Here is a 26,106-nt window from a genome sequence, read left to right as displayed (position 1 = left end):
AGTTTGACGTGCTTATTACAAAATATTATAATGTAAAAGTGCCTCATGTATCAGTCAAAATGACACTGTTTTGGCGGAGTAGGAATCATTGAACAAGTAAGTGGCGTATATTGTCACGTGACACCTAGCCGGTGCCACCGCCATTTCTGTCACGATCCACCTTCAGAGGGGGGGGGCGAGAATCGTAGCTCTTGACATAGAAACAACTCGCTTGGCATCAACTAGTCTTAACTTCATAAAATACTTTACTGTACCTAGGATCATAGGTTCGTCATCCCGTACAGGATGTCTGGTGAGAGCTGAACTAAGGAGATTTTGCAAAATAACATAATACTTAATTAAAATTATTTTATTCTTAAAGTCAAATACTCAACATCATTTTAAAGAACATTTAAATAGCGGGATTACAATTTAAAACAATAATCTCTTTACTTCCTTAACGATTGAACGACCTTACAAGAGAGAGAATGAGAGAACTTCACTAAACACTTCCCTAGTCCTTCCGAATACCTCAAATCATAATTAATACTTAAAATTAAAACAAAGATAAGTCCATACTCACATTTTCCGAAAAGCCTTTCTTGATCGATTACTTTAAAAAAATAACGTAGGGGCCTCTCCTGCCCTTGAAATCCCGAACGAACATTACATTTTAAAAACTATGACGCGTGACCCCTGACGAGGGCCATAGCCTCCGCCCGAAAGCTTGACGACTACATTATGACCTAACTTAAATTAAACGACTCGTGGCCTCTGGCGTCGACCATAGCTTCCGCCCGAAAGCTTGAATTCCTACATCACGAACGAACTAACAACTCGTGACCACAGGTGAGACGCATAGCCTCCGCCTGAGTGAGCCCCGAGTCACCACTCACTTGCGCTTAAATTCGCGCGCCCTGCCGCGCCTACCATAACAAAAGCTCGTTATTGAAGTCAAATTTACTAAACTACTAACTAGAACATCTGGGAAGACTACCCCCCCTCTACCCCGATGTGCAGGCCACACCGCGCGGCTTGTTACGACAGCGCGCCCCAGTAACTGCGGCCCGTGGCTGCGCCAGCGCGCGGCCAAACAAACAAACAAAATTCTGCAAGCCCGCAGCGCGCCGCGCCGGCCCCGTGCCCCAATTACATGGTCACGCCACTTGCGCTGACGAGTGAACAGAGCAGCCAGCCCAGAGTCCCGTCAGTAAAGTCCCTAAATTTGATTTCAACAACCCTGCAAAATTTCAACCCGCGACATAACCCTCCCCTCACAGAGCTCGAGCCCCATCGAGCTACCTCAAAATTACAAATTGTCTTTTTCCATTAAACCATAACTATAAATTCCTCATTTCACAAAAATAATAATTTTCTTAGTTCCTTGCTGTCTGAACATACATCTAGATTCTGCATAAGATTTATTTTAAAACAACAAGTATTCATAAAATTAAATGTAAAACTTTTATCTGGTTTGTTCTCACAGGAACCTTCAGAGGCTCGAGTTCTCAATTCTAAAAAAATTGTTCTGTTAGTGAAGCTCTCTTTACAAATTAAATTACTGTTCTTAGTTTCTCAGTATTCGTTAAACAATGTGCAAATTCTTGATAATTATTATTATTATTTTTTTTTTTTTCGGTTTCCGTTTATTACCATACTTCTTTCGTTCTTCAAAAAAAATTAAGTGTCCTTACAGTGTTTCAATTAATTAAACTCTTATCTCGTGAAGGTTGGTGCAACTCCTCGAAGTCAGTGTTGTCGAGAAGAGTAGCTCCCTGGGCTGGCCATCAGCAAACACCACTCAACTCCAACAGCTACTGGACTGGCTTCCAGGGCAGCTCACAACTTCTCCCCACATCTGCTTCGGAGTTGTGCCATCCTCATCACGAACAGATTACAATTCTGAAACATCATCAACAGGCATTACCATCACGCCTGACAAATACAAAACTAACTACTAAACTGCAATCGATGGGCAAGGATGCAAACACACAAAAAAATAAAATTAATTAATTCAACTGCTAACATAAAGTATCCCACCCTTAGCATAATCTAATCAGGCAAATAATTTGATAGGAAAAACTTAAGGAAGGGAAACATGACCTCCAATAATTTTCCCTAACTCTTGAGTCTTGATCTTCTCTATTCAGCAAATAGTCCCCACGAAGTAACTGGGTTGAAGGTCAGTTCACATGACCCACCCATAACCTCTTCTACTCTTCTTTTCTTCTGGGGGCAACCACAATGCCCACCAATCTCTCTCCATGGTGCCGAACCAGCTATCCCATGAGAGTAAACAACGTAGTCAATAGAAGCGCAGAGGGGAAACACCAATCTCTGGCTTGTCGAGTCATAAAACTGCTTTATCTTCTTCTTCTTCTGAGTAAAAATATCTGACTAACCTTGCTTCTATTCTTCCAAACAGTAAAAGTTCATCAGGTATCTTCATGAAAGAAACATTCTAACTAATAATTCTTCATTTTTCTTCTTCTTTATTTCTGTTAGTTGTAATAGAAGGCCATGTTAGGGAGGTTATAGGGAAAAAGAGTGGCCAATTCCCACCCCATCACCCACCTAGATCATGACTAATTAACTTTTAAACTTTCTATTTCAAACAAATAAAAAAAAACATTTTTTTTTTTTATTCAAACTTTTAAATTATAATTACTTTTACTTCATAACCTCAAAAGCTAATCAATAATTCTAAATGAAATTGTGATTTACTGCATCCTTGTTCCATCCGATCTGTTTGTTTATAACCTTTCTTGTAAAGTATAAAATTTTCAAACATTACTAATTCAAAAAAAAAATTAAATTCTGGTGTCCTTTGAGTTACAATTAACTTTACTATTTCTTAGCTTGAAATAATTTAAGTTTTCAGAACTATTTCATTGTCTAATTCACAACACCTAAAAATCAACTCAAAACAACAAATCATCAAAATCAATAAGATCATCTGACCTACCTATCAGTACTGTGAACTTGAACTGTTCGTACACATTTATAATAAGCTATTGTATTTAAATTCCAACCTAAATAAGGTTTAAAAAAAACTACTAATCCCTCTGTAAATTAAGAAAATTAACTTTAAAAATTAAACTTAAGGTATTAGTTCTTTTTGACAGCTACCACAACTCACTAGTTCCATTACATTACTATAACCTAAAAAGTTCTGTAAATAATGTTTATAACAAAAAAAAAACTCCAGTTACTGTCTTCCATAAAAAAAATAAAACTTTACATGACCTTATTAATCTCCACTTGTAAGTCCATGGCTGCCAGCTTTCTCTTCTCTTGAATCTTCAGTCTTGGCTCTTGTTTCAGTGATCTTGTATCTTGTCTCTCGAACTCTTGTCATCTTGTAAACTGGACTGCTGCTCAGCTCATCTTAAGGAATCTGTAACAGTTTCAAAAATACATGTTAATTTAAATTACATAATTCCTGTTCTTTGGTCCTAAAAAAAAAATTGTATTATTAGTACACATTACCCTGAAACAACATTATTATTCATTGTTTATTACTTAAAAAAAATGCTTTACCATAAAATCCTTTTTTGTTCTTTTCATTAGGCCTATTTATTTTCCTTCTTCTTAATTAAATTCTGCTTCAAATGTTAATCCTAACTTAAGACCTACCATCTATTTATTATTCATTACCTACATTATTTATGTTACCCTAAAATTCCCATAAGTTTCTAATACTTCCTATCAAAGACATTCTCACTAAAAAAAAAATTTACTTGTGACTCTTAACTTAACAAACTTAAAAAAAACTTTTACACTAGACTTAACTTATTATTCATTCTTAGTTACTAAATTTCTATATGTAAACTTTAGTACTTACAAACAAAAACTGCCTATTTCTCTCTACCTCTTAATCTCTTTCAATTATTACAATAATAATGTTACCTTGCATCTTTAAACTTTCTTCTTTTCAATTAAATTAGACATCTCATAACAATAAAAATTCTGCCTATACTCTTCTTATGGGTGTACAAACCAACAACAAAATTTCAAATTCTCAAGTTTCCTTATATTTAAATTATGCAATGCACATAACCTCTGTGGTGCCTGTACCCTTTTAGGCCTACCACCTTCTCCTCTCACATCATGACAACTCTTATTCCTCGGGGTCTGTATTCACTGTTACAAATCAAATATCTCAAATAAATTAAAAACAAATTTATTATTTTAAGAAAACAAAAATTTACATTGAATTTACTATGGAGCCTGGAAATCTTAATGTCTCACAGCAGCTAACATGACTAAATCCCATGGAACCCCAGGTTTACATAACCTGTGCCCAAAAATTTAAGCATACCAGGCTTTCTCTGCACTGGTTTTACAGCATCACACACTATTTAGGGCCCCTGATCTGCCATCAGTCCCAAGGAGTTTTCCCACAACCCCTCTCTACACAAGCGCCTACCGCATTCCTCTCAATTGGCTATCGGTTTTACGGCATTCTTTTGGGATCCGACCATCAAGTTAGGGCTAATCGAACACTAAACCTCCATACTTCCAAACTAATGTAAATCAATTAAATTTTCTCTGTAATTTCTTAAAATCCAAATAAAAATTATTCAAACATGCCCAAGAAACTTTCAAAAAAAAAATTCATAATCTTATCTTCAAACCCTTAAAATAAAAATAAATAGATTACTCTGTTTTCTCCTTAATAACTGTAAACTGTCAACAAATATTATGTCGTAAATTTAACTATGCTTACTGACTCTAAATCATAAAATCTCATTCGTCCTAATTAATAAACAACCAATTTCCTTGAAATCTCACTGTATCTCTCATACTCAAACTCCACTGGCTGAATATCTCAATAAATTCAAAAACAATTATCTAAACTCTTAAAGAAACTCCTCCCCAATTATTCAAATTACTTCACCTTATTTTATTTCATTACTTAAAACACCTTACTCAAAAAAATTAATTAATTATCTAGCTATCTTCCATTATTATTTATTTACCGAACAAAACTTTCTCCTAAATTAATTTAGTAAAATTCAATTTCACATTAGGCAAGTACACTAACTCTCTACAGCAATGTTTCTCATTTCCCTCCTTCCTAACTGAATCCAATCTTACTTAACCTCCAGGGAATTTACCTCACAAAATAACCAAAAATTTCACTGTAGTGCCTATCTGCTATAGGCCCACTACACAGGGGGCTCTAACCCCACCAACAAACTTCATTGAAATGGTACCCTATCCCATACAGGATAGCCACTTCGGTACTACCATGGGGAACTCCTGCCCCAAACTACTCACAACTCTCAGGATTCTCCTGACCCTTAATTCCGTAGTCAGCCCATCTCCTATGGTCTGCGCTACAATTCCCTTTCTTCCCAGGGACACAACGCCTCACCTTAGGGTCCCTCGCCTTAAAGAAAACATTAATTTTCTCTGTTCCCTTGGAGTAAATTCCCTCTACACACAAAAACTATCCTTCCACTTTTATCAATGCTTATTGATTTTATAATGTACCTCCTTAATAATGTTTACAAATCCCAAAAAAATATTTTTAAAACCGAGGTAGAATTTAACTAACAAAAACATAAACAACTTACAACGAAACACTTCTAGCCTATACATCATACACTTCTTAAATTAAATTACTTACATACTGAAAGTTCCTCTTCTCCTAAAACACACTTAAATTTAAATTTATTTAACCAATAGTCTATTTTCTTATCGCTAAGTTACCGTACAGCTGATCAAAACAAGGTCACGGCCTGTCCACGTCTCCGTATGAGCCCGTGACGTCACCGAATTCCATCAGGTGCGCCAACCCTCGCTTGCGGTTCCTCCGTTCTCCGCTAGGTCTCAGCACCTCCCCGTCTCGTGTTCATTCTGCCACGTCCACTGACGTGTCGTTCTGAAACAACTCTCAACATTTTTCTAATTAAAACAAAACATCACTATAAATTCTATAACTCTCTTTTACATAAACTCTCGTTTTCTCTTTAATTCCTTTCTAACGTTTATCCTTCCCTCGACTGATTTAATTCGTACGTCTCGTCTCCTACGCGCACGAAAACAAAACAAACTTCTCTTGAAAATAATTCCTATTTACGACAAAAAACTTTATTTTAAATTATAATTCTCTTAACCTACAATCTTAAAATGAACTTCAATTAAATTAAACCACTTGCATTATCTCTAATAAGCATTTAACTTATAACGTATTCTCCTCACGTAATAATCCCCGATATAAATCTACAATAAATTCAACGACTTAAAACAACTTATCACTATAAACTTTATCCTTACAAGTATCCTCAAATAAACATCTGTTACGTCAAAAAAAAAATCTCAAAGACTTCCTCCACTATAGACTAAAATTCCGTAATCCTCTCCTCAAGTAAACTCTTAATAACCTGCTATCAGAAGCTGAAACTAACTTAATAATAAACATAAAAATCTACCTCTCTCTCTCTCCAGAAATAGAACCTACCCGGCGCCTCCACCATTTCTGTCACGTGACACCTAGCCGGTGCCACCGCCATTTCTGTCACGATCCACCTTCAGAGGGGGGGGGCGAGAATCGTAGCTCTTGACATAGAAACAACTCGCTTGGCATCAACTAGTCTTAACTTCATAAAATACTTTACTGTACCTAGGATCATAGGTTCGTCATCCCGTACAGGATGTCTGGTGAGAGCTGAACTAAGGAGATTTTGCAAAATAACATAATACTTAATTAAAATTATTTTATTCTTAAAGTCAAATACTCAACATCATTTTAAAGAACATTTAAATAGCGGGATTACAATTTAAAACAATAATCTCTTTACTTCCTTAACGATTGAACGACCTTACAAGAGAGAGAATGAGAGAACTTCACTAAACACTTCCCTAGTCCTTCCGAATACCTCAAATCATAATTAATACTTAAAATTAAAACAAAGATAAGTCCATACTCACATTTTCCGAAAAGCCTTTCTTGATCGATTACTTTAAAAAAATAACGTAGGGGCCTCTCCTGCCCTTGAAATCCCGAACGAACATTACATTTTAAAAACTATGACGCGTGACCCCTGACGAGGGCCATAGCCTCCGCCCGAAAGCTTGACGACTACATTATGACCTAACTTAAATTAAACGACTCGTGGCCTCTGGCGTCGACCATAGCTTCCGCCCGAAAGCTTGAATTCCTACATCACGAACGAACTAACAACTCGTGACCACAGGTGAGACGCATAGCCTCCGCCTGAGTGAGCCCCGAGTCACCACTCACTTGCGCTTAAATTCGCGCACCCTGCCGCGCCTACCATAACAAAAGCTCGTTATTGAAGTCAAATTTACTAAACTACTAACTAGAACATCTGGGAAGACTACCCCCCCTCTACCCCGATGTGCAGGCCACACCGCGCGGCTTGTTACGACAGCGCGCCCCAGTAACTGCGGCCCGTGGCTGCGCCAGCGCGCGGCCAAACAAACAAACAAAATTCTGCAAGCCCGCAGCGCGCCGCGCCGGCCCCGTGCCCCAATTACATGGTCACGCCACTTGCGCTGACGAGTGAACAGAGCAGCCAGCCCAGAGTCCCGTCAGTAAAGTCCCTAAATTTGATTTCAACAACCCTGCAAAATTTCAACCCGCGACAATATGTTGAAAATGGTGCTAACTTAATGAATAAACAGAATAAAAACAATAACATCTAAATCTCTTGTTTTAAAAATGAAATTGGCCTGAGAATAAAATCATGAAATCTTGTCTCTTAACCATTACACTTGTACATGATTCACCCAGCTGGCATTTGTAGTGTACCAACTATGAGTAGGCAAAAATCCTGAAGTAAAATTATACAACACCAATGGTGCCAGACAAGTTACTTACATTAAAAATATGAACAATGATTATGGCACTCAGTATTCTGCACAACTGTCTTCAATATCTACTTCAATCATACAAGAATGATCCATCAGCAACTCCACTCAGCAATTATCATCTAGCAGAGGGGTGAATACAAAAATGCAAAAAAAAAAAAAAATCTGAACATGCATTTATTATTTCCTATTTATTATTCTGTCAACTGGCAAAGCTATAATTATATTATTTCCGTACCTGATAACTGTTCACAGAAGGATATGATTTTGCCCTGTTGTGTACTTTAATCAAGACATTTGCATGTCATTGCGAAGGTGAGTTACTGAACGTTTCTTAGTATCTTTTGGTTTTGGTGATTTTTGGTTTTCATTAATAATTTCTGATTTTGGCAAAAAAGAAAAGTTTGCTAAATAAGTTAAGCTACATTAATTTATGCTGCTGACCAAACCTACCAACAATTCACAAATTTTCAAAGCAAACCGAACTGAAGATTCAATGCATTTAAAGTACTATTTTCAATTTATCTAACCCTACATACACGTGTGTGTATGTCTATATATTTATTTATTTATTTAACAGAATCAGAGACTGTCAAGAATACCATTTTAAGTATTTTATTTAATTTTTACTGAAAGGCATCGATTTTACAAAATTACCCCAAATTGCATTTTTGTTTTTATGATTTAAAATTTGCTTTGATTCGGATGCACCACTGTGATAAATTGCCCACTCAGAAATTATAACATAAAATTCCAGAAAGTGTCTAAATTATGAAACTTTTGTTTGGCAACCATTCAGATAATTTCATGAAAACTGTCTGTATATCCTAAATCTATACAAATAATAAAACTGTTTTAAGTAAAAATTCTGTACTTTAGAAACAATTATTAATAAATTATTAATTATTATTAATTAATTTATTAATTATTAATAAATTATTAAAAGAGAACTATTGTAAAAGGCTAATAATATTATTTAGAACTAAATAATACAGTTTTAAATTTTTTTGTCCGTTTACTGTTTTTTTTATTCTGGCATCAATCAACACTACTTGATGGATTTTTATGAACTTTTATTACTTAATAAGATCTGGCTAACTTACAGTCTCTATAACTAATTACAAAATTTCACTTCTAAGGGAGTATAAATGGGGTATATATGGCTTTCATATAACTAATTATATTAAAGAATCTAATAAAGCATAATACATATACTTAACCAATTTAAAAAAATACCAAAACTACCAATTCTTTATTTTACCATTTTGCTAAGTTCTACCCCTGAAGGATGTAAAAGAAATAATTTTTAATTTAAAAAAAAAAATTACATATAGAAATAGTTTTTTTTTTTTTTTTTTTTAATTTGTCTGATAAAGGAGTTAAATGGGTTACTAATAACATTGCACGTAATGACAATGTTTTTATGTGTCAGGTTACATGCTATCACACGTAACAAGTCGGTACTACGAACCTCCATATTGCTAAAAACAAATCTGTCACGGGTTGACGCTTGGGTTTGGATACACAGTATGGACTAACATTTTTTTTTATTATTTCTTACCTTCCACTGCATCACAATATCCAAAAACAAAATATGTCTTGGAATTAAAGCACAACATGGCAGCGGCCGCGTCAATGTATAGGTACTGTACTGTAGGTAATCTATTAACAGTGATTTCTCAGAAACCAGTGAGTAAATATCTTAAGTCACGGCTTTTCCGCAAAGTAAAAATAAAATTACAAAATGCCATTTTGCAACACGAGTGACGTTTCTGTATTTAACTTGAAAACAGCATTAATAAATTCCTACTAGTTTCTGAGAAATCACCATTTTCAATCTCACATTTCAATACCTGTGCATTGTCGCTGCCACCGCCATTACCCATGTCTGTTTGTGTGTTTGTTTTGATGAACACTGTGAATGGTCAATTAGGTAAGGTTAGCTACATTAAAAATACTATAAAATATTTCTTATGGTTGCTTATGAATTGCAAATTAGATGAAACTATCCTGACCTAAAAACCATTCACATGATTTCACAGTATTTTTAACGTCACTATACTAATGCAACCATCCGTCCACAATGTTTAAAGTAATTTTAAAGTCGCTAACCTAATTTCACCAGTAGGAACATAGAAACACTGCTTTTCAGGGTTAATACAGGAACATCTATAATGTTCAAAAAAAAGTATTTTCTGATTTTTAATTTTACTTTATGTAAAAGCCTCTCTGTAATAATATTATTCAGAATTTTCACATAGACATCCCTGAAAGAAGTGTGTATAAAGGTGAAAATTTGGTGTGTTTGTTGCAATACGTAACATAAGAAATTTAATGTGTATTCTACATTCCAAAAACTAATTCTAATATCTCAAAATAATAAAGTAGGTATTTCTAATGAGCTGAAACAGAGAGAAGCTGATTGTAGATTCTTCTGTGAATATAACCGAATTAAATAATTTACGTCTACGTAGTAAAATACAGCAAAATATAAATTAAAACGTAAAAACTGATGCAATCAATTACATTATACTACTTAAATGGTAAAATATCAGCCATATACCGAAATCTGTGAACAAAGCCACTGGTTATTAGCTAGTATATATAAAACGCCAGGTCTATTATTCTTACCGCATGTACATTCAATTCCACAAAAACATTTAATGCTTTTCTCGTCATGTTCGCTATTACTGTATACGGTAACTGCTTGTTAAAGACTGAATATTGAGCCACATCAGTAGCCGGTAAAACAAAAATTACATAAAAATAAATAAATAGTAACAATAATTTATATCCTTAGTATTCACAAACCAAACTAATAACTACGAACAACATAGTTGACATCAACTATGCAATAAACGTAAATATTTTTTTTGTTAATTTAACGACGAAAATACCGAAATATTTACAAATCGACAGGGCAAAAACCCCACTAAAAAGAAATTACCAAACCACGGGAAAATGTCAAATTGATAAGCAGAATTACCTTCTTTTTCTTTTTCAATTAATTCACTCAAGGACTCATAAGAACTAAAGACAATATTATTCATAGTTTTATCCTTCATAAAATTGTGTTAAATTTTCGTTTACGGTAAAAATGGATATTATTAATAATTCCTTATCTTTATTAAATTATGTGTACAGTTTATGATTTTTTTATAAATATTTTTTGTATTTATAGATGTTCAATTCTTGTCAATATTTATATATAATAACAACGCAAGTATCAGTTAAGCTAAAATTAACGTATTATATCCCTGTGGGGATCCCAGACTTAACCTCAGCAGCAGCCGAACGCAATGGCGTCGTGATTTTGGTGTTAATTTTGACTTTTAATATTTATATTTTTAAATTATGTTACAATGGAATTGTATTCCAATATCGTGTAATTCGATTTTCAAAGTCTTTGATAGGCATATTGACGCCGACCGCCAATGCTCCTCTATGTCGCATAGACCGCTATGCCTCATCAACGTCTCCTAGAAGCGTGTGCACCGAACGCGCCCGTGCGCGCAGCTAAGTGTAGTGCGTGCGTCGAGGCGAACGCCATACAACGAGTGCTACACCGGCGCAAGGATCCGGCCGGGTGTGGCATATCCTTCCGCCGCACTACAACAAATTGTTATAATTATGTTTTTCCACAGGATTTTATTAAACATTATTTTTTATTAATTAATAATTAAGTCTTTGCAAAATCATGTTTCAATGTGCGATTTGTCCCGAACCTGGCCGGTTCAGTTTCCCGCGAAATTCACACGTTTCCGCGGGAGGGCTGGCGGGGGAGGGGGGTCGCGCGCGGCGACACCTGCAGTGTCCTTCCGGGAGCTCAACCAGGCCGGCAGCCTGCGCGCAACGCGGAACCTTCAAACTTTGCATTCACCGACATGTAGTTTTCCATAGTGTAATTTCTTTTCAACCTTTTGTACAGTTCCGCGGTCGGCCTAAATTTACCATGAGGTACTTAACTTAATTCAATCAGTGCTCACGATGAGTGTTCCACGTCATACGTAAGTACTGTGGGGAGATTATGTGGTTTCACGTCGGCGCTTCACGCCCAACCTAGCCTACCGGCTATTTAGTTTTGGCCCGCACGGGGCAGCCAGCAGGCGACACGTGCTATCAGACTTAATAACGATTCAGTCCCTGGGACACACCTAGACACCACGTAGAGTCGCCGGAGACACGGGCCTACGTGCTGCTAGCCCAGTTTATCAAGTGTAATGTATTAGTGGAATAGTTGTTCGCCTAAGTGTAATTCGTCATGTCAGGGCTTATGTATCACCGTCGTACGGCAGTGCGCCACCAAACTTAATCCAGAGCTAGGTATTAGTGTAGTGTATTGTGCTTCAAAATATCGTGTGCCATGTCAGAGTGTCTTTTGTAACTTTCGCATCACGTAAACGAGTCTGCCCCTCACGCGCATAAGAATCGTGAGCCGCCACTGAGGAAGTGAGCTGCGCGTGTGACTAGTCGCGTCGGGCAAACCGTTACGGCCAGAACGGGCAGCACCATGTATTGGGCTGTGCTGTATTAAATTCACGAACTATCTGAAGAAGTTTTGTGTTATTATTCAGGCGTCCCGAGTGGCCTCAACAGCTCGGGGGGCCCTACTGCGTTGACCCCTACCTCTAGCCACAAGGCCGAACCTTCCCTGAGATCACGAACCGGACAACAATTACGTTTAAATAATCAGAGGTAGCGGGGACGGCGTCAATATATTGAAGTCATACCTCCTGTGACAGTAAAGCCCAACTCCGTCATGTGCTGCAAATTTTAAATAATTGGCACAAATTTATTTTTCACATTAAACCCCTAATATATTTTTTTTTAGCCCATTGTTCATTCTGATCAAATCTTTCCTACAAGAGTACCGCTATGTTTTCCCAGCTCTGCAACCAAGAGCCTGGTACGGTTTTGCCAGCCAAGTATTTGACATAATTTTTCTTCCCACCTCAAACCACGAACGCGACAAGTAATGGTGTCTGGCTTCGTAACCAAGAGTGATTTTCTCAGCATCCTCTCAGGGCAGCCCTCTTCCCAGAGCTCAGCTTAGGTTAGTACCTCCAGACATGCCCCATTCTAATAATGTTTCATGGCTGTTGGGCACGTCTCGGCGCCCGCCCTAACACATTTATCAAGAGCTAGCAGATACCGCCTTCAATCTTTTCCAGGAAATTCACCGAGAGCACTGGTCGGGCCTTAATCAAAGACATCTCGCTGGTCGGTGAAAGGTCTGCCTTCGCCATCGTGTGGCGAAGATGCCAACTACTATACTTTAGTTCGGCGAATAACGAGGCTTCTAGCGGCCATTACCACACATCGCTCTATTTTCCTTTTAGCCCGGAAGAGCGCAAACCATTTGAGCCCATAAGTGCCAGGCTTACGCTAGTCCCTCTTGTGGGACTTTTGTGAACTAACCCCAAGTCTGTTTCACCTGTGCCCCGACAGAGCGCACTGCTTTCGGAGCGCAACAAGTTACCTCCGATGACCAGCAGAGCGATCCCTCAACTGTAATCTCCAGCCAATCAGAGGCCAGTTCCCCCACCTCTTAGGCCTTCGGGCTTCTAGCATGAGTTTTAACTACATGCAGCCTAAAGAGAAGATTGATTCGTCCTTCTGCCATCATCATGGTCGTTTCTTTCTGGTGCTTCTCACCCACGACCCCTTTCGCGCAGCAGTCCCGCAGAGACTAGCTTCAGGGATGTGATCCCAGGGAGTCCGGGAGTGATCCCTATTTTATTCATTTGTAGATTGATATTCGTGTAGTTCTGATTACTAGGTAATCTTGTAGTATGACATGCGCGTGGCTCCCGCGACTGCTAGTGCATCTCCAGAGGGAGTGATTTTCATCATTCCATCCCCAGAATTATTAGTGGGAAACTCTATTCCTTTCGCCTATATTTAACTTTCGCCCTGATTTCTCAATCCCTGTTTCTTGTCACCTTTATTTTTTTCTTGAGCACTGGACCTACTTTTTCGTTTGGTTATAGTGGGGTCCAAGAGATAATCCAAGAATTCAGGTTTTACTCCAGCTCAAGTCCATTGCTAAATTCAGCCAAAATTACATCCTTCCTACTTGAATTGACACATATTCCTCGCGTCTCTCCAGTCGGCTAACCTTTGAGCAGCCACCTCTTTTTCTCACGTGTAGTCAGCGCCAGTAAACATTCAAAGATATCAGATATTGTTGAATCAGAAATAGTTACATAAATTATACAAAGTCCCGGACAGGTTAGGCTAACAAATTATTTGTGTTAGTTTTTTTTTTGTGAAAGCTTGATTATGACATTACAAGCTGCTGGTAAGCTGTTGCAGGATAATCACACATAACATTCTTATCAACACTACCAATGATTCAATGCAAAATTTCATAACGTTTATTTCCAGTCTCGCCCAATACATCATAGAAATGATTAGAGATTAGTTTTTAACCTTAAATAAAGAGTTGCCAAAAACATTTCGCGTACGATTATTCGTCCAGGAGCGCGAACAACGGGTCGTTCGCTGCCAGGCCGAACCTGCAGTCAGCCCAGTCGCACGACGAACGTCCTGATCTGCGTGGGGCGCAGAGAGACGGCGAGTCCGACTGGGTTGAGCCTCGCGCTGGCTGTGTCGCTGCCGTCCGTCGTGTTCCAGGACAGCCTCGCCACGTCCGACAGCCACTGGGTGCCATCCAGGGTCGTCTCTCGCGCCCAGCCGATGGCCAGGGGTGCGAACATGGCCTGCGGACATCGGGCACTCCCATCAAGCTTCCTGGAGTGACATCACCACAGACGGCAGTGAAATCATCACAGCTTAACGAGAAGTGGCGCCATGTTTGTTCCACTTGCACTTATATGGCGACATAGGTGTATGCAGGGAAGTATGTATACCACCCCCACTGCCATTGTCATAATTCTGAGAAATCCTAAAAAAATCTATCATTCTTACCAACAAAGGGCAAGAAAGAATCCGAAAGCAAACAGTAAGCAAAGGGGCTCACCCCCTCCCCCTGTCCCACTTAAGAAACGAAATTCTGCGTACGCTCCTGCGCAGCATTGGATGGGGAAAGGCTTCGTGGCTGCGGATTCGTCAGTTGCACATTACACCTCTTAACACTACTGAAAACTGAATTTTCATGTTTATATATATTTGAATACGTGTAATTTACACCCGACCTGTAATTGTTCTGTTCTATCATTTTCACTTCATCCCCTTTAATCGCAAATTGACGTATCATATCTTTACCCATGAAGTTACGTGCTGTAAACACGGATGATAGCAGCGCTTTTAGTGGGCTTGCACATGGCTACATCTGGTATTTCACTTCCAATGCGAGGGGTGACCATGCACCCACGAGTCCTGCTCACTCTCGATTATTTAACTTCCAGCATTTCCATGGATGGATAATACATAGCTGTCTACATGGAAGGGAGAGGGGAGTGAAGCATGGTGTGGGTCACCCAGCCTGACCTCCAGGTCGACGGTGACGCTGCCATACGGCTGCCCGTCGTCGCCCGTGCCCGCGATGTGCTCCAGCCTCAGCAGCACGGTGTCGTCGCCCCACGGCTCCAAGGTCAGCAGGTGGACGCTGTCGGGCAGCGCGCTCCTCAGTCCCGCGTACTGGCCGGGAACAAGAGTTCACTGCTCGAGGCGACACCAACGACAAAACAACGACATTCTCATGCTTGGGCTCACCGGCAATGTCGAATATTTCGCTTTGATGTCATCGCTTCGCCCTGATGGCTGTTTCCATCAGAGCCTGCACGATGGCTCACTTGCATTGCCAACAGATGTTCACTCAGTGTGATACCATTGGTGTAAACAGTCTGCGCGAGTGTTCGTAACCACCATCACATGTGCCAGTTTTCACACCAAATTTATAACACTTAGTAAATATCCACTGTAAATATTTGTGACTAAACAACACATGCAACAGAGGCACTGGGTTGTAGTTTCAGAAAACAAAACCTGAGCAAACAGTGATGACGTGACGCCGTCCCCGCTACCTCTGACTATTTAGACGTGATTTTTGCTCGGGTTCGTGATCTCAGGGAAGGTTCGGCCTTGTGGCTAGAGGTAGGGGTTAACGCAGTAGGGCCCCCCGAGCTGTTTTGGCCACTCGGGACGCCTGAAGAATGACACAAAGTTTCTGGAAGATATTTGGTGAATTTAATACAGCACAGCCCAATACATGGTGCTGCCCATTCTGGCCATAACGGTTTGCCCGACGCGACTAGTCACACGCGCAGCTCACTTCCTCAGTGGCGGCTCACGATTTTAATGCGCGTGAGGGGCGGACTTGTACACGTGATGCGATAGTTACAAAAATACACTCTGACATGACGAACGATATCTTGACGAACAATACACTTCACTATTACCTAACACTTAATAAACTGGGCTAGTGGCACGTAGGCCCGTGTCTCCGGCGACTCTACGTGATACCTAGATGTGTCCCAGGGACTGATTCGTTATTACGTTCGATGGCACGTGTCGCCTGCTGGCTGCCCCGTGCGGGCCAAAACTAAGTAGCCTGTAGGCTAAGTTGGGGCGTGAAGCGCCGACGTAAATTCTCGTAAACTTCCCACAGTACTTACGTATGACGTAGAACACTCATCTTGGAGCACTGATTTAATTAAGTTAAATACCTCATGGTAGATTGAGGCCGACCGCGGAACTGTACGTAAAAGTTTGAAAATATATTACACTATTGAAAACTACATGTCGGTGAAAGCAAAGGTTGATGGTTCTGCGTTGCGCGCAGGCTGCCGGCCTGTTCGAGCTCCGGAAGGACACTAACTCTGTCACCGCGCGCGACCCCCCTCCCCCGCCAGCCCTCCCGCGGAAACGTGTGAATTTCGCGGGAAACTGAACCGGCCAGGTTCGGGACAAAACGCACAGTGATACATAATTTTGACAGGACTGAATTATTAATTAATGAAAAATAATGTTTAATAAAAACCTGTGGAAAAATATAATTAAAATAATTTGTTGTAGTGCGGCGGAGGGATATGCCACACCCGGCCGGATCCTTCCGCCGGCGCAGCACTCGTTGCATGGTGTTCGCCTCGTCGCACGCACTACACTTTGCTGCGCGCACGGGCGCGTTCGGTGCACACGCTTTTGCGAGACGTTGATGAGGCATAGCGGTCTATGCGACATAGAGGAGCATTGGCGGTCGGCATCAGACGGGAAAAAAAATCTACTGTGTGAGAGAGACCTAGTCTTAATCACATAATGCAGTTATGGACCTATGTTCACTACTATATGGGAAATTCATATATGTACGGTATCGCTGTAAGAATTGTTTATGGAAACATCAAAATTAAAGGAAACATAATAGGTTTGTAAGGTGTGTGGAATTGTATTAATTGATAACGGCCATTAAATATTAAATAATTTTATAAAAAATTTCTTACAAGTCATTACTATAGTTTTTTATTATTATTAAGAGCCTGTTGACTGTTCAATCTCGATCTGTTACCAGAGACTTCACCATCTCTTGATTCGGACATGAACACAATCTTACGTTCCAGCGGATCGTGCGTTCGTTGACTGATTTCAGGGTGGCAAAGTGAACAATAAACTCATCCACTTTGCTCCACCCTGTATTCTACCATAGCCACATAGCATCTGTGCTGGTTGTTTTAAGCCTTAAAACTACTCTTAAAAAAACAAGTCTATTAGCAATTTTAACTCTTCTTAAAAAAGTTTAAAAACTGTTTGTGTGCCAGGTAGGCGGGTCTATACAGACTGTTACTCAAACCAAGACCTCAACTAAAACTCCAAATAACCATGAACTCGACTATCAGCACTACTTTCCGCAATTGGGAAACATGGCGGACGTTTCTATGATGCAGTGAGGCTCACGTTCCTCGTTCAGTTGGTTACAGAGTGATTTTATTGTAGAATGTTAAATTTTATCAAACAAATTACTTTCAAAAATCGATTAGGAAAACCGGCGAGCTTGATGGCTGCTGTGTGTTTGGTGCATATGTAACAGCAAGAAATGTTTTATTTACAATAATTTTTTATTGGTTGTTGCGTGAATAAAAACCATGTGTTCACAATAAGGCAATAATCTGCTGTCGCGTCGCCATATTGGGTATTGTGACTCCAGCATGCCTCGGGGGTCGAGGATGCGCGAACACGGCTGTACCTGGTGCTTGCAGTCGGCGGGCCAGTCTGCGGTGCTGCTGAGGAACAGCCAGGGCTGCAGCTGCTTGCGTAGTGCCAGCAGGCGCTGTCCGGCGCCCAGGGACGCCTGGCCCAGCACCAGGTAGTGTCTACCGCGGGCCGGCTGTGTGTCGTTCAGGGACTCCGCCACGCCCAGGCCGTCATCCTTGCCCAGGCGCCGGTGCAGCTGCCAGCCGTCGAGCATACCACTTTGTGCTCTCCCCACTGTTGCCAGTTAACGTTAAAAATATTTTTTCGTAATCCAGTGTTAATTATAATAAGTTTGAAGTATTTTATTATATATTTGTTGAATTTTTTAAGACCATAATATAGTTTAAAATACAGTATTAATGCAGTTGTTAATCTAAACGAACAAAAATAACTCAATACTACCAATTATTATTAGCTAGAAAGACTATTGGGAACATATTAACAACGAATTCCATTAAGTTAAGTGCTAATCTCAGAGACAAGAATTTTTTTACTTTTAATTATATAAAATAATTTGTTGACAAAAATGGTTGAAACCAAGATGGCGTTTTTCTGATACATCTCCTTCAAAGTAAAAATGGATTATAAATAGATGATGCTCTTGATGAAATAAGTATGGAAATGTATTTTCAAACTTATCATTTAAAATTTTTCGTACAAAAAAAAATACAATGTTTCCAATACACACATTATTTGGTTGTGTCTAAAAATTGTATGGTCTATAGCATGTATCTGGCAAACAGGGACAGCACTGTTAGTGGAAATCATGCATCGGAAAGCAAGAGTAAATGCCCGTTAAACTACACACTGCAAACTAGGGTTGAGAAACACTATAGCATTGTGGTAGACATGCTCCTTTATTTTCTTGGTTGTTCCTCTTGCCACCAGCGAGGTAACACGCTGTAAATCACTGACATGTAGCATTTTGCTGGGGTTATTTCGAGAAACAAAGTAAAACAGACAATGCGATGGCCTGACCGGGATTCTAAACCCAGAATGATAGTGTGGCACCTTATCACTGCGCCACATCGCCCCATACATCGAATCTTGTCTTCTGCGCATGGCTGATCACACAGGATTGCCTTTAAGGGGCCCGTTTAGTCGGGGTGCGTGTGTGTTAGTGACGCGGAATGATAAGAGCTATGCTCGCTGGTGCTTACAGCGAGGCATTACCTCTAAGTGTAAGGCTTTGAGCTGATGAACTTCTCGTCGTCCACAGGACAACTATGAAATTTGAGTGGTGACCATAACATTATATGGCATAGAAATGAAGGTAAAGGTGTAATGCAAGTCCCTTAGTGCTTTCAAGAATCTGTGCCGGTTGTTTTACGCCTAAAAACTACTCTTAAAAAAACAAGTCATTTAGCAATTTTAACTCTTCCAAAAACAGTTTAAAAACTGTATGTGTGCCGAGGTAGGCGGGGCTATACAGACTGTCTAACGGATGTGATTATAGGGCCTTAACCATAATGAATTTGTAACTGATAAGGAATGTTTGAATGAACCTTTCTTAAAATTTTATAATATTTTTTTAAGTTGTTAAAGTTCAATACATAAGTAAAAAAAAAAATCCTGAATTATGGTTTTACACAGCTGGTTTATGGCTTGTGTGTAATTCATAAGAGAAAAAAATATTAATGCAGCTAGAGTATAAAATGTTTATTAAAATGGTGTATATATATATATATATATATATATATATATATATATATATATACACATAAGTCACAGCTGAAAAACTCGCAAGATTTTCTTACGACGAAACTCATCTCCGTGCATTTATTCGGGCCGGAGGGGTCTCCCTCGCCCGGCGTATAGTCCTGTGTGTGGAACCTCTTGCGCCATGCCTTCCTGCTAAGTGCTGCAGAGAGGCCTCATAAAGCGGCTCCGGTCCCAGCTCACCATCCCAACTCGGACTATTGTCACTGACACTTTAAACGGCCTGGGAACTGTGCAGGTGTCTCGAGGCCACCGAGCAGAGTGACGCAAATAAACGCTGACTTTCTGGACTTTTCAGGCATTGGGTCGGCCCGGGATGCCGTGACACATCACAGCCGCTCTTGTTCCTTCGAGAAGGATGCCATGGGGAGATAAGAGAGGATCCGGCCTCCGCGGGGGTTCCGCGAGTTCGGAGAGTTCCGCGAGTGAATGGAAGTGAGACATCGGTGAAGAGGGTGAGAGACCCCTCGAGAGCGGCGCGACGAGGGTCGATTGGAATAAAAATTGGCTGACGAATAAAAATTTTTAAGTGCAAGTGATTGGTGATCAGACATTTTTAAGTTCAATAGTAGTATAGAAAGGGGGCTCCTGAAACAGGCGCCCGGCGCTGGATTGTGATTGTCGGTCCGCCATCTTGGATTGTGACGTCACGGAGGCCATCTTGGATGAGCGTAACGGGACACAGCGTAACGGGACAAGTAGTAACTTGAACTTTGACCCTCAAAACTTGTCAAAATTAGTCAAAATTGGGCAAAATTTGCCCAAAATTCCTCAAAAATCGACAAAATTTCCATTTTTTTGGTAAAAAAATTCCGCCAAAAATTCTCAAAAAATTCCACAATCCAAAAATTAGGATTTCGAAAATTCTCAAATGTCGTTTTCCCCTAGAAAGAACCCAAACTCCTGAAAGAGGCTTAAAACTCCTAAGAGATAGCCGCTTTAAGCCTCTGACGTCATCTAGGATTATGAGCGCCATCTTGAATTATGACGTCACTGTTGCAGTTTCCGTTACGACCGCCATCTTTAAAATCTTTATTTATTATTCGATTTTAATGAAAAAAATTTAAAATTTAAAAAAATATAATAAAATATTAATAAAAATATTAAAAGTAATTACTTTTATGACACGGAGCTTGGAGTCCTCGGTTCGAACCTGGTGAGGGCAAAAAAAAAAAAACGGCGACCAATCCTTCCCCCGTGGTGGGTGCTGACAGACTGACCCCCTCCACTTTTTGTCATTCATATATCATCAGGAAGAATTATGTCATGTTTGCCATCTTGAAATTTGGACGCCATCTTGAAAATCTTTATTTATTATCCGATTTTAATGAAAAAATTCCAAAATTCATCAAAAAATTAACTTATTTGAATTCTGTTTGATTAGATCGATTTACGTCCTTGGTTCGATTCCCGGCGAGAGTAAACGGCCGATCTTTTATCCATGAAAGCTACCTAGACTGATCTACTACCAACAATACCAAGGTACATATACCATCAGCTGGTAACACGACATTTCCACCATCTTGTCTTCATCCGCTGGAGACCACCATCTTGTTTACGTCTGCTAGAGTGTGCCGATACAATGTTAGTATAATTATCTGGTCACCATACCTTTGTCCTCAACTGATTACATTGAACTTTGACCTTGAACTTTGATCTTGACCTTGATATTTGACCTTGACCTTGAACATTGACCTTTAATGTTGACCTTCAACTTGAACTTTAACCTTGAACTTTGACCTTAACCTTGAACTTTGACCTTGAAATTTGACCTTGATAACCATCATGGATCCAACATTTTAAGTTCAGTACATGCTACCAGGAGCTACCACCTGCTGGAGTACACCATCTTGTGTGTACTCGTCTTATAGAGTACATTTACATCTGAATAATTTAATTCCAACCCGCTACAGTGCAGTAAATATTTATTACCGAGGTGCCCCCGCCATCTTTAAATTTGGATGCCATCTTGAAATCGTGTAATTATTTAGCTATAAATTCGGGAAAAAATCCAAAATTCATAAAAAAAAAATCACTCATTAATTTACATATTGAATCGCTGGATTCCTGCCCTCGATTCGATACTTGAACAGTGACAAGTGTAACTAAATATTAAATAAATTCAATTTTTCTGTTTTTCCATTACCTTTCGCGGAGTTTATAAATCATTCTCTCTTCAAAAATAAAACACAAGTCAATTTACGTCAATGTTCGACGAATTTAATACGTTGCCGATCAGCCTAACATGAAAGCCTAGTTTTTCGATAATCTGAATTACCTCTAAACCGTTCATGTACAAAGCCATACATACATCTAGACCAAGCGTCTTCGGACCGAGAGACCGGGTCATAATCAATGTCAGACATATAGACCAGTTATTTCCGAACCTCACGACCTTCCTCATCGTCAGCTAATTATATTCAGTTGAACCAACGGATCATTTTTTTTACGCTTATAAGAGGACCAAGAATCCAACAAAAAAGGCAGCACATTATGAAGCACCGGCAACGAAAAGGCAGCACATTTGGAAGCACCGACATCGAAAAGACAGCACATTTGGAAGCACCGACAACGAAAAGGCAGCACCATCATCGAAAAGGCAGCACATTTGTCATTGGCTCCAATATTCATTGGCTCCAATATTCATTGGTTCCATTAGTCTATTGATTCCATCAGTCTAGTGACTCCATCAGTCATTGGATCCTACAGTCATAGACTCCAACTGTCTTTTGTCTCATCAACTCCAAATATATACGGCTAGAATTCTACGAGTCTAAGAGACTATGAGGCCACAAGGCTACGAGTCTTAAAAAATCTAGCTGGTTACGAGTTATTCATGGCTACGAGACAGCATAGCTAAAAGACCGCGTGGCTACGAAACTACATGTCTTTGAAGCTACAAGAATACACACAGGAAATGGAACGCACACACAGTACACACAGGGAACGGAACGAACACACAGGAAACGGAATGATCACACATACAGTAGCGGAAACACACAGGCTAAGTTGGAAAATCAGAATACAAGAAATAAAACATACTTTTTTTAAATATAAATATTGCATTTATTTTTCAATAGTACACACATGACAGTTGAAGAAATGATTATTGTATGTAGCCAGCTTTCCGCAGTTCTTTAAGTATGGACGATACTTCCTCGATATGTGAGTAGTTTCCTCTACGAACAGATGCCACCAACAGTCTTAGCCAGTCAACCAATATGTTTGGATCTCTCCATGATGTGTAACCAATCTCTTCTACCACCATCTTCCTTGCATGTTTATAATAATTATTATGATCTCTGGTGTCTTCCGTTTTAACACTGACGTCGTCCGACCGAAGGCCACCCTAAAGCCCGACCTGCAACCGCCAGTATTCAACCCCGCTAACGGAACGCGCCCCTAGCCATGGCCCACCCGAGTCAGGCGAGCCATCAGCAACCAAGGTAGAACCCGGCCCCCTAATAAACAGACAGACATTACAGCCGACCACGTTGCAAAAACAAACACAGAATATTAAATAGACATCTGCGAGCAGGGTTTTTATAAGTCGAGTCGAGTTCGAGTCGAGTTCTAGGCAAAAACTCACGAGTCCGAGTCGAGTCGAGCGAGTAGCATTTTTCACATATTAATTCAAAATCAGTGTACAAAAAAATATATTTTTTTTTGTAACAGTAAAACTCTATTAAAAAAATTTCTACTTAAGAATATTTTCTGCATAGTGGTAAAAAAATTAGAACTGGCACTGTAAACAAATACAATTTTAGAAATTTACACTTTTAATAAAAAATTTCCTGTTAATGAGTCGAACTCTAAATTTCTTGGTAACCTTGATAATTATATTAACAGGGATTTACAGTATGTTACAGAAATTTACCTAGTGAATTTGTGAAACTGCATTTAATTATAAATAACTTACAAACAAACTGTGGTTACAATAGAGTTTTTACACAAGAAAAAATTTTCAATCAGTTTATTACAATTTAAAACAAGGGAAGATTTTTACAAAATTATTTTAACAACTTTGGCTAGGTAAAAGTCTCTCATGCAAAAAAATTAGTTGTTCCACATGTTGTGGCAAGAGATTCTCTCTCTTTGAAGTAACTGTATTTCCTGCAGAATAAAACAGTCTCTCGCTTGCTACTTGTGTAGCAGGAATCCCCAAGTACTTTTTTGCCACTGGTGCAAGTAAATGGAATTTTGATTCATTTTGGCACCACCATGCCAATGGATTTTCTGAGCGGGGAATAGTGCCCTCCCTGAAAAAAGTCCTGATCTGAAGATCTCTCTCAATGCTCTGCACTTCTACAAAAAAAAAAATCACAATAATTAGTTCAGTTTAGAAAAAAAAACTGAAAAAAAAAAATTAATAGAAATAACTCACCAGGTGTTGTAGATTGCTGTCCTTTCATTTCTTCAAAAACAGACCAGATATTGCTACTATCACTGCTGATTGTAGGTACACTTGATTTACTTTCATTAGTAACACTTTGTGAGGGCTGCATATTACAACTTTTCATTTCTAGGGCTTCTTTACTTATTTCATGCATTCCTAAGTCTTTTTCATACTTGCCTTCATACTTGCCTTGAATCTAGGATCAAGCATCATGACGGTCCTATACACTTTATTCTCTTTGTATTCCGGGAATCTCGACCAAACACACTGCTTCAGTTGTTTTGCAAACAGCACAGCTGAACCAGCTCCACTTGCATCAATGTGTTTCTTTAAAACACTATCGATTCCAATCAAAACTGGAATCACCATGGGTAATGTTGGAAGTCTGTCTACACACATTTCTTTAGTGGCATCATAGATTGGCTGAAGCACTTGCACCATACCTTCTGCCATCTTCCAATCCTTGGCCGACAGTCCATCCCTACCATTTTCTACCAAATCAGCCATGACAGGTTGCTTCTGCTCTAGCAACCTTGAGAGCATCAGATATTCACTGTTCCATCTGGTGTCGACCATCTGAATCAGTTCATGAACTGGAAAACCTCCTTGTTTTTGATTGGAGTGCAGCCTTTCCCTAGCCACATTGCTATGACTGTAATACGTCACTATATTTCTGGCAGAAGCAAGCAAATCAATGATACCGAGACCTTTCTTTGCATCACTGATGGCAAGTTGAAGCAAATGAGCAAAACACTGTATGTGTTCATACCCAGAAAGTGAAACAGCATTCACTATGTTTCTTGCTTTATCAGAGACAACATATATAGGGACAGTCACCTCAGCAAGGCCCCACGTGTGAAGAAATTCTGTCAGTTTTGAACTAATGGCCTCTCCAGTATGATTGCCCGGAAAATGTGAAATGCTTAACACATGTTTTTTGAGCTGAAAGTTGTTTGTTATGTAGTGAGAAGTCGGGGATATATATCCTTCTCCACTCCGAGAGGTCCACATATCAGTTGTGAAGGTCAAAGAAAATATGCTCCCTTCAATGTCAGTCACCAATTCATCTTTAAGGATCTTTGACTGCTCATCAAACAATGCTGGGATTACAGACCTTGAAAATGTAGTTGCTGATGGCAGGTTGTACCGCGGCTCCATGGTTTCACAGAGTTGTTTGAAACCGTAATCTTCAACTATTGTGTAGGGCTGGAAATCTGTTGCCATCATTTTTCCTATACACATTGTGATTTCTTTTGCTAGGGCATGATCCCGAGGGAACTTTGCTGGCTTCTGGAATGCTTCACCAAGGGTCGTTTGCTTGAAATTGTCATTTATTTTTCGTTTCTGTGAAGGTGTTCTTGTTGAATGTTCTTCCTTTAGTTTCTTGTAGAGGTTAAGTTCATTAGAATGCTTCTCTAAATGACGAATCAAACTTGTATTGGAACCAGTTGGAGTCTTCAGAGATTTGAAACATGTTTTGAACACTACTGCATCACAACTGACATGCTTGTTGTAAAAGTTCCAAATTACTGACTTTTCTGAAAATTGCGAAGAATGAGTTGATGTGGCATCCATCTCAACACTCAAGACGTATTACTTTCACAACATAAAACCTGATTTTTGAAAACTTCTTTATGATTCTGCTCGCAAAAATATCCACGCCTAATTGCATTTAATTACACACAAATCCCGGTAGTGATCAGTTTTCAACTTCTGAAAAATAAATATATATATTGATTAGGTAGTAATGGAGATATTCCAAACAAAATTGACCAAAATGTAATGTTTTTAATTGTAATCATTGGAAACAACTATCACAACGTCAATAATTATTATTAGGTTTGCTATTGTAGTACATTATTTTGGTTTTTACAAACAAAACGAATAAATAGTTAGAAAGAAAATGTTGAATAAATCCGTACAAGTTGGTACATTGAAGTTTGTTACTCCTAGTCACGTGGTTGATATATCGATGTATCGAACTTGTCAACAGAAACGTATCTGACTTGGCTTGGCCTATA

At 39.2% G+C, this 26,106-nt stretch overlaps 2 protein-coding genes and 1 long non-coding RNA gene across 4 annotated transcripts in view; all 3 read right to left on the bottom strand.

The window, feature by feature from the left end:
- LOC134528483 (spermatogenesis associated 6-like protein) overlaps positions 1–10,752 on the bottom strand; it is a 61,884-nt gene extending 51,132 nt beyond the window's left edge. The window contains exon 1 of one of the 2 annotated variants that reach the window (XM_063362135.1): positions 10,453–10,752. In XM_063362135.1, the coding sequence (XP_063218205.1) occupies positions 10,453–10,500 (48 nt within the window). In that variant the 5' untranslated portion in view covers positions 10,501–10,752. The remainder of the gene's footprint in view (positions 1–10,452) is intronic. The other variant, XM_063362136.1, reaches the window with a different exon arrangement.
- Positions 1,603–8,793, bottom strand: LOC134528484 (uncharacterized). The gene is made up of 2 exons (XR_010074399.1): positions 5,615–8,793; positions 1,603–3,376 (listed from the first exon to the last, which is right to left on the bottom strand). It is a non-coding gene; the product is annotated as an uncharacterized LOC134528484 (long non-coding RNA).
- A 3,423-nt stretch (positions 10,753–14,175) lies between the features above and the next one.
- LOC134528481 (lysosomal alpha-mannosidase-like) overlaps positions 14,176–26,106 on the bottom strand; it is a 57,070-nt gene continuing 45,139 nt past the window's right edge. The window contains exons 15-17 of the mRNA XM_063362131.1: positions 17,963–18,166; positions 15,274–15,423; positions 14,176–14,543 (exon numbers count right to left, since the gene is read on the bottom strand). Coding sequence (XP_063218201.1) covers positions 14,346–14,543; positions 15,274–15,423; positions 17,963–18,166 — 552 coding nt within the window. The 3' untranslated portion in view covers positions 14,176–14,345. The remainder of the gene's footprint in view (positions 14,544–15,273; positions 15,424–17,962; positions 18,167–26,106) is intronic.

This window comes from Bacillus rossius, chromosome 1, assembly GCF_032445375.1.
Source record: "Bacillus rossius redtenbacheri isolate Brsri chromosome 1, Brsri_v3, whole genome shotgun sequence".
Taxonomy (NCBI): Eukaryota; Metazoa; Arthropoda; class Insecta; order Phasmatodea; family Bacillidae; genus Bacillus; species Bacillus rossius.
The sequence above is the reverse complement of the archived record's forward strand: the minus strand, read 5'-3'. Positions and strand labels throughout refer to the sequence as shown.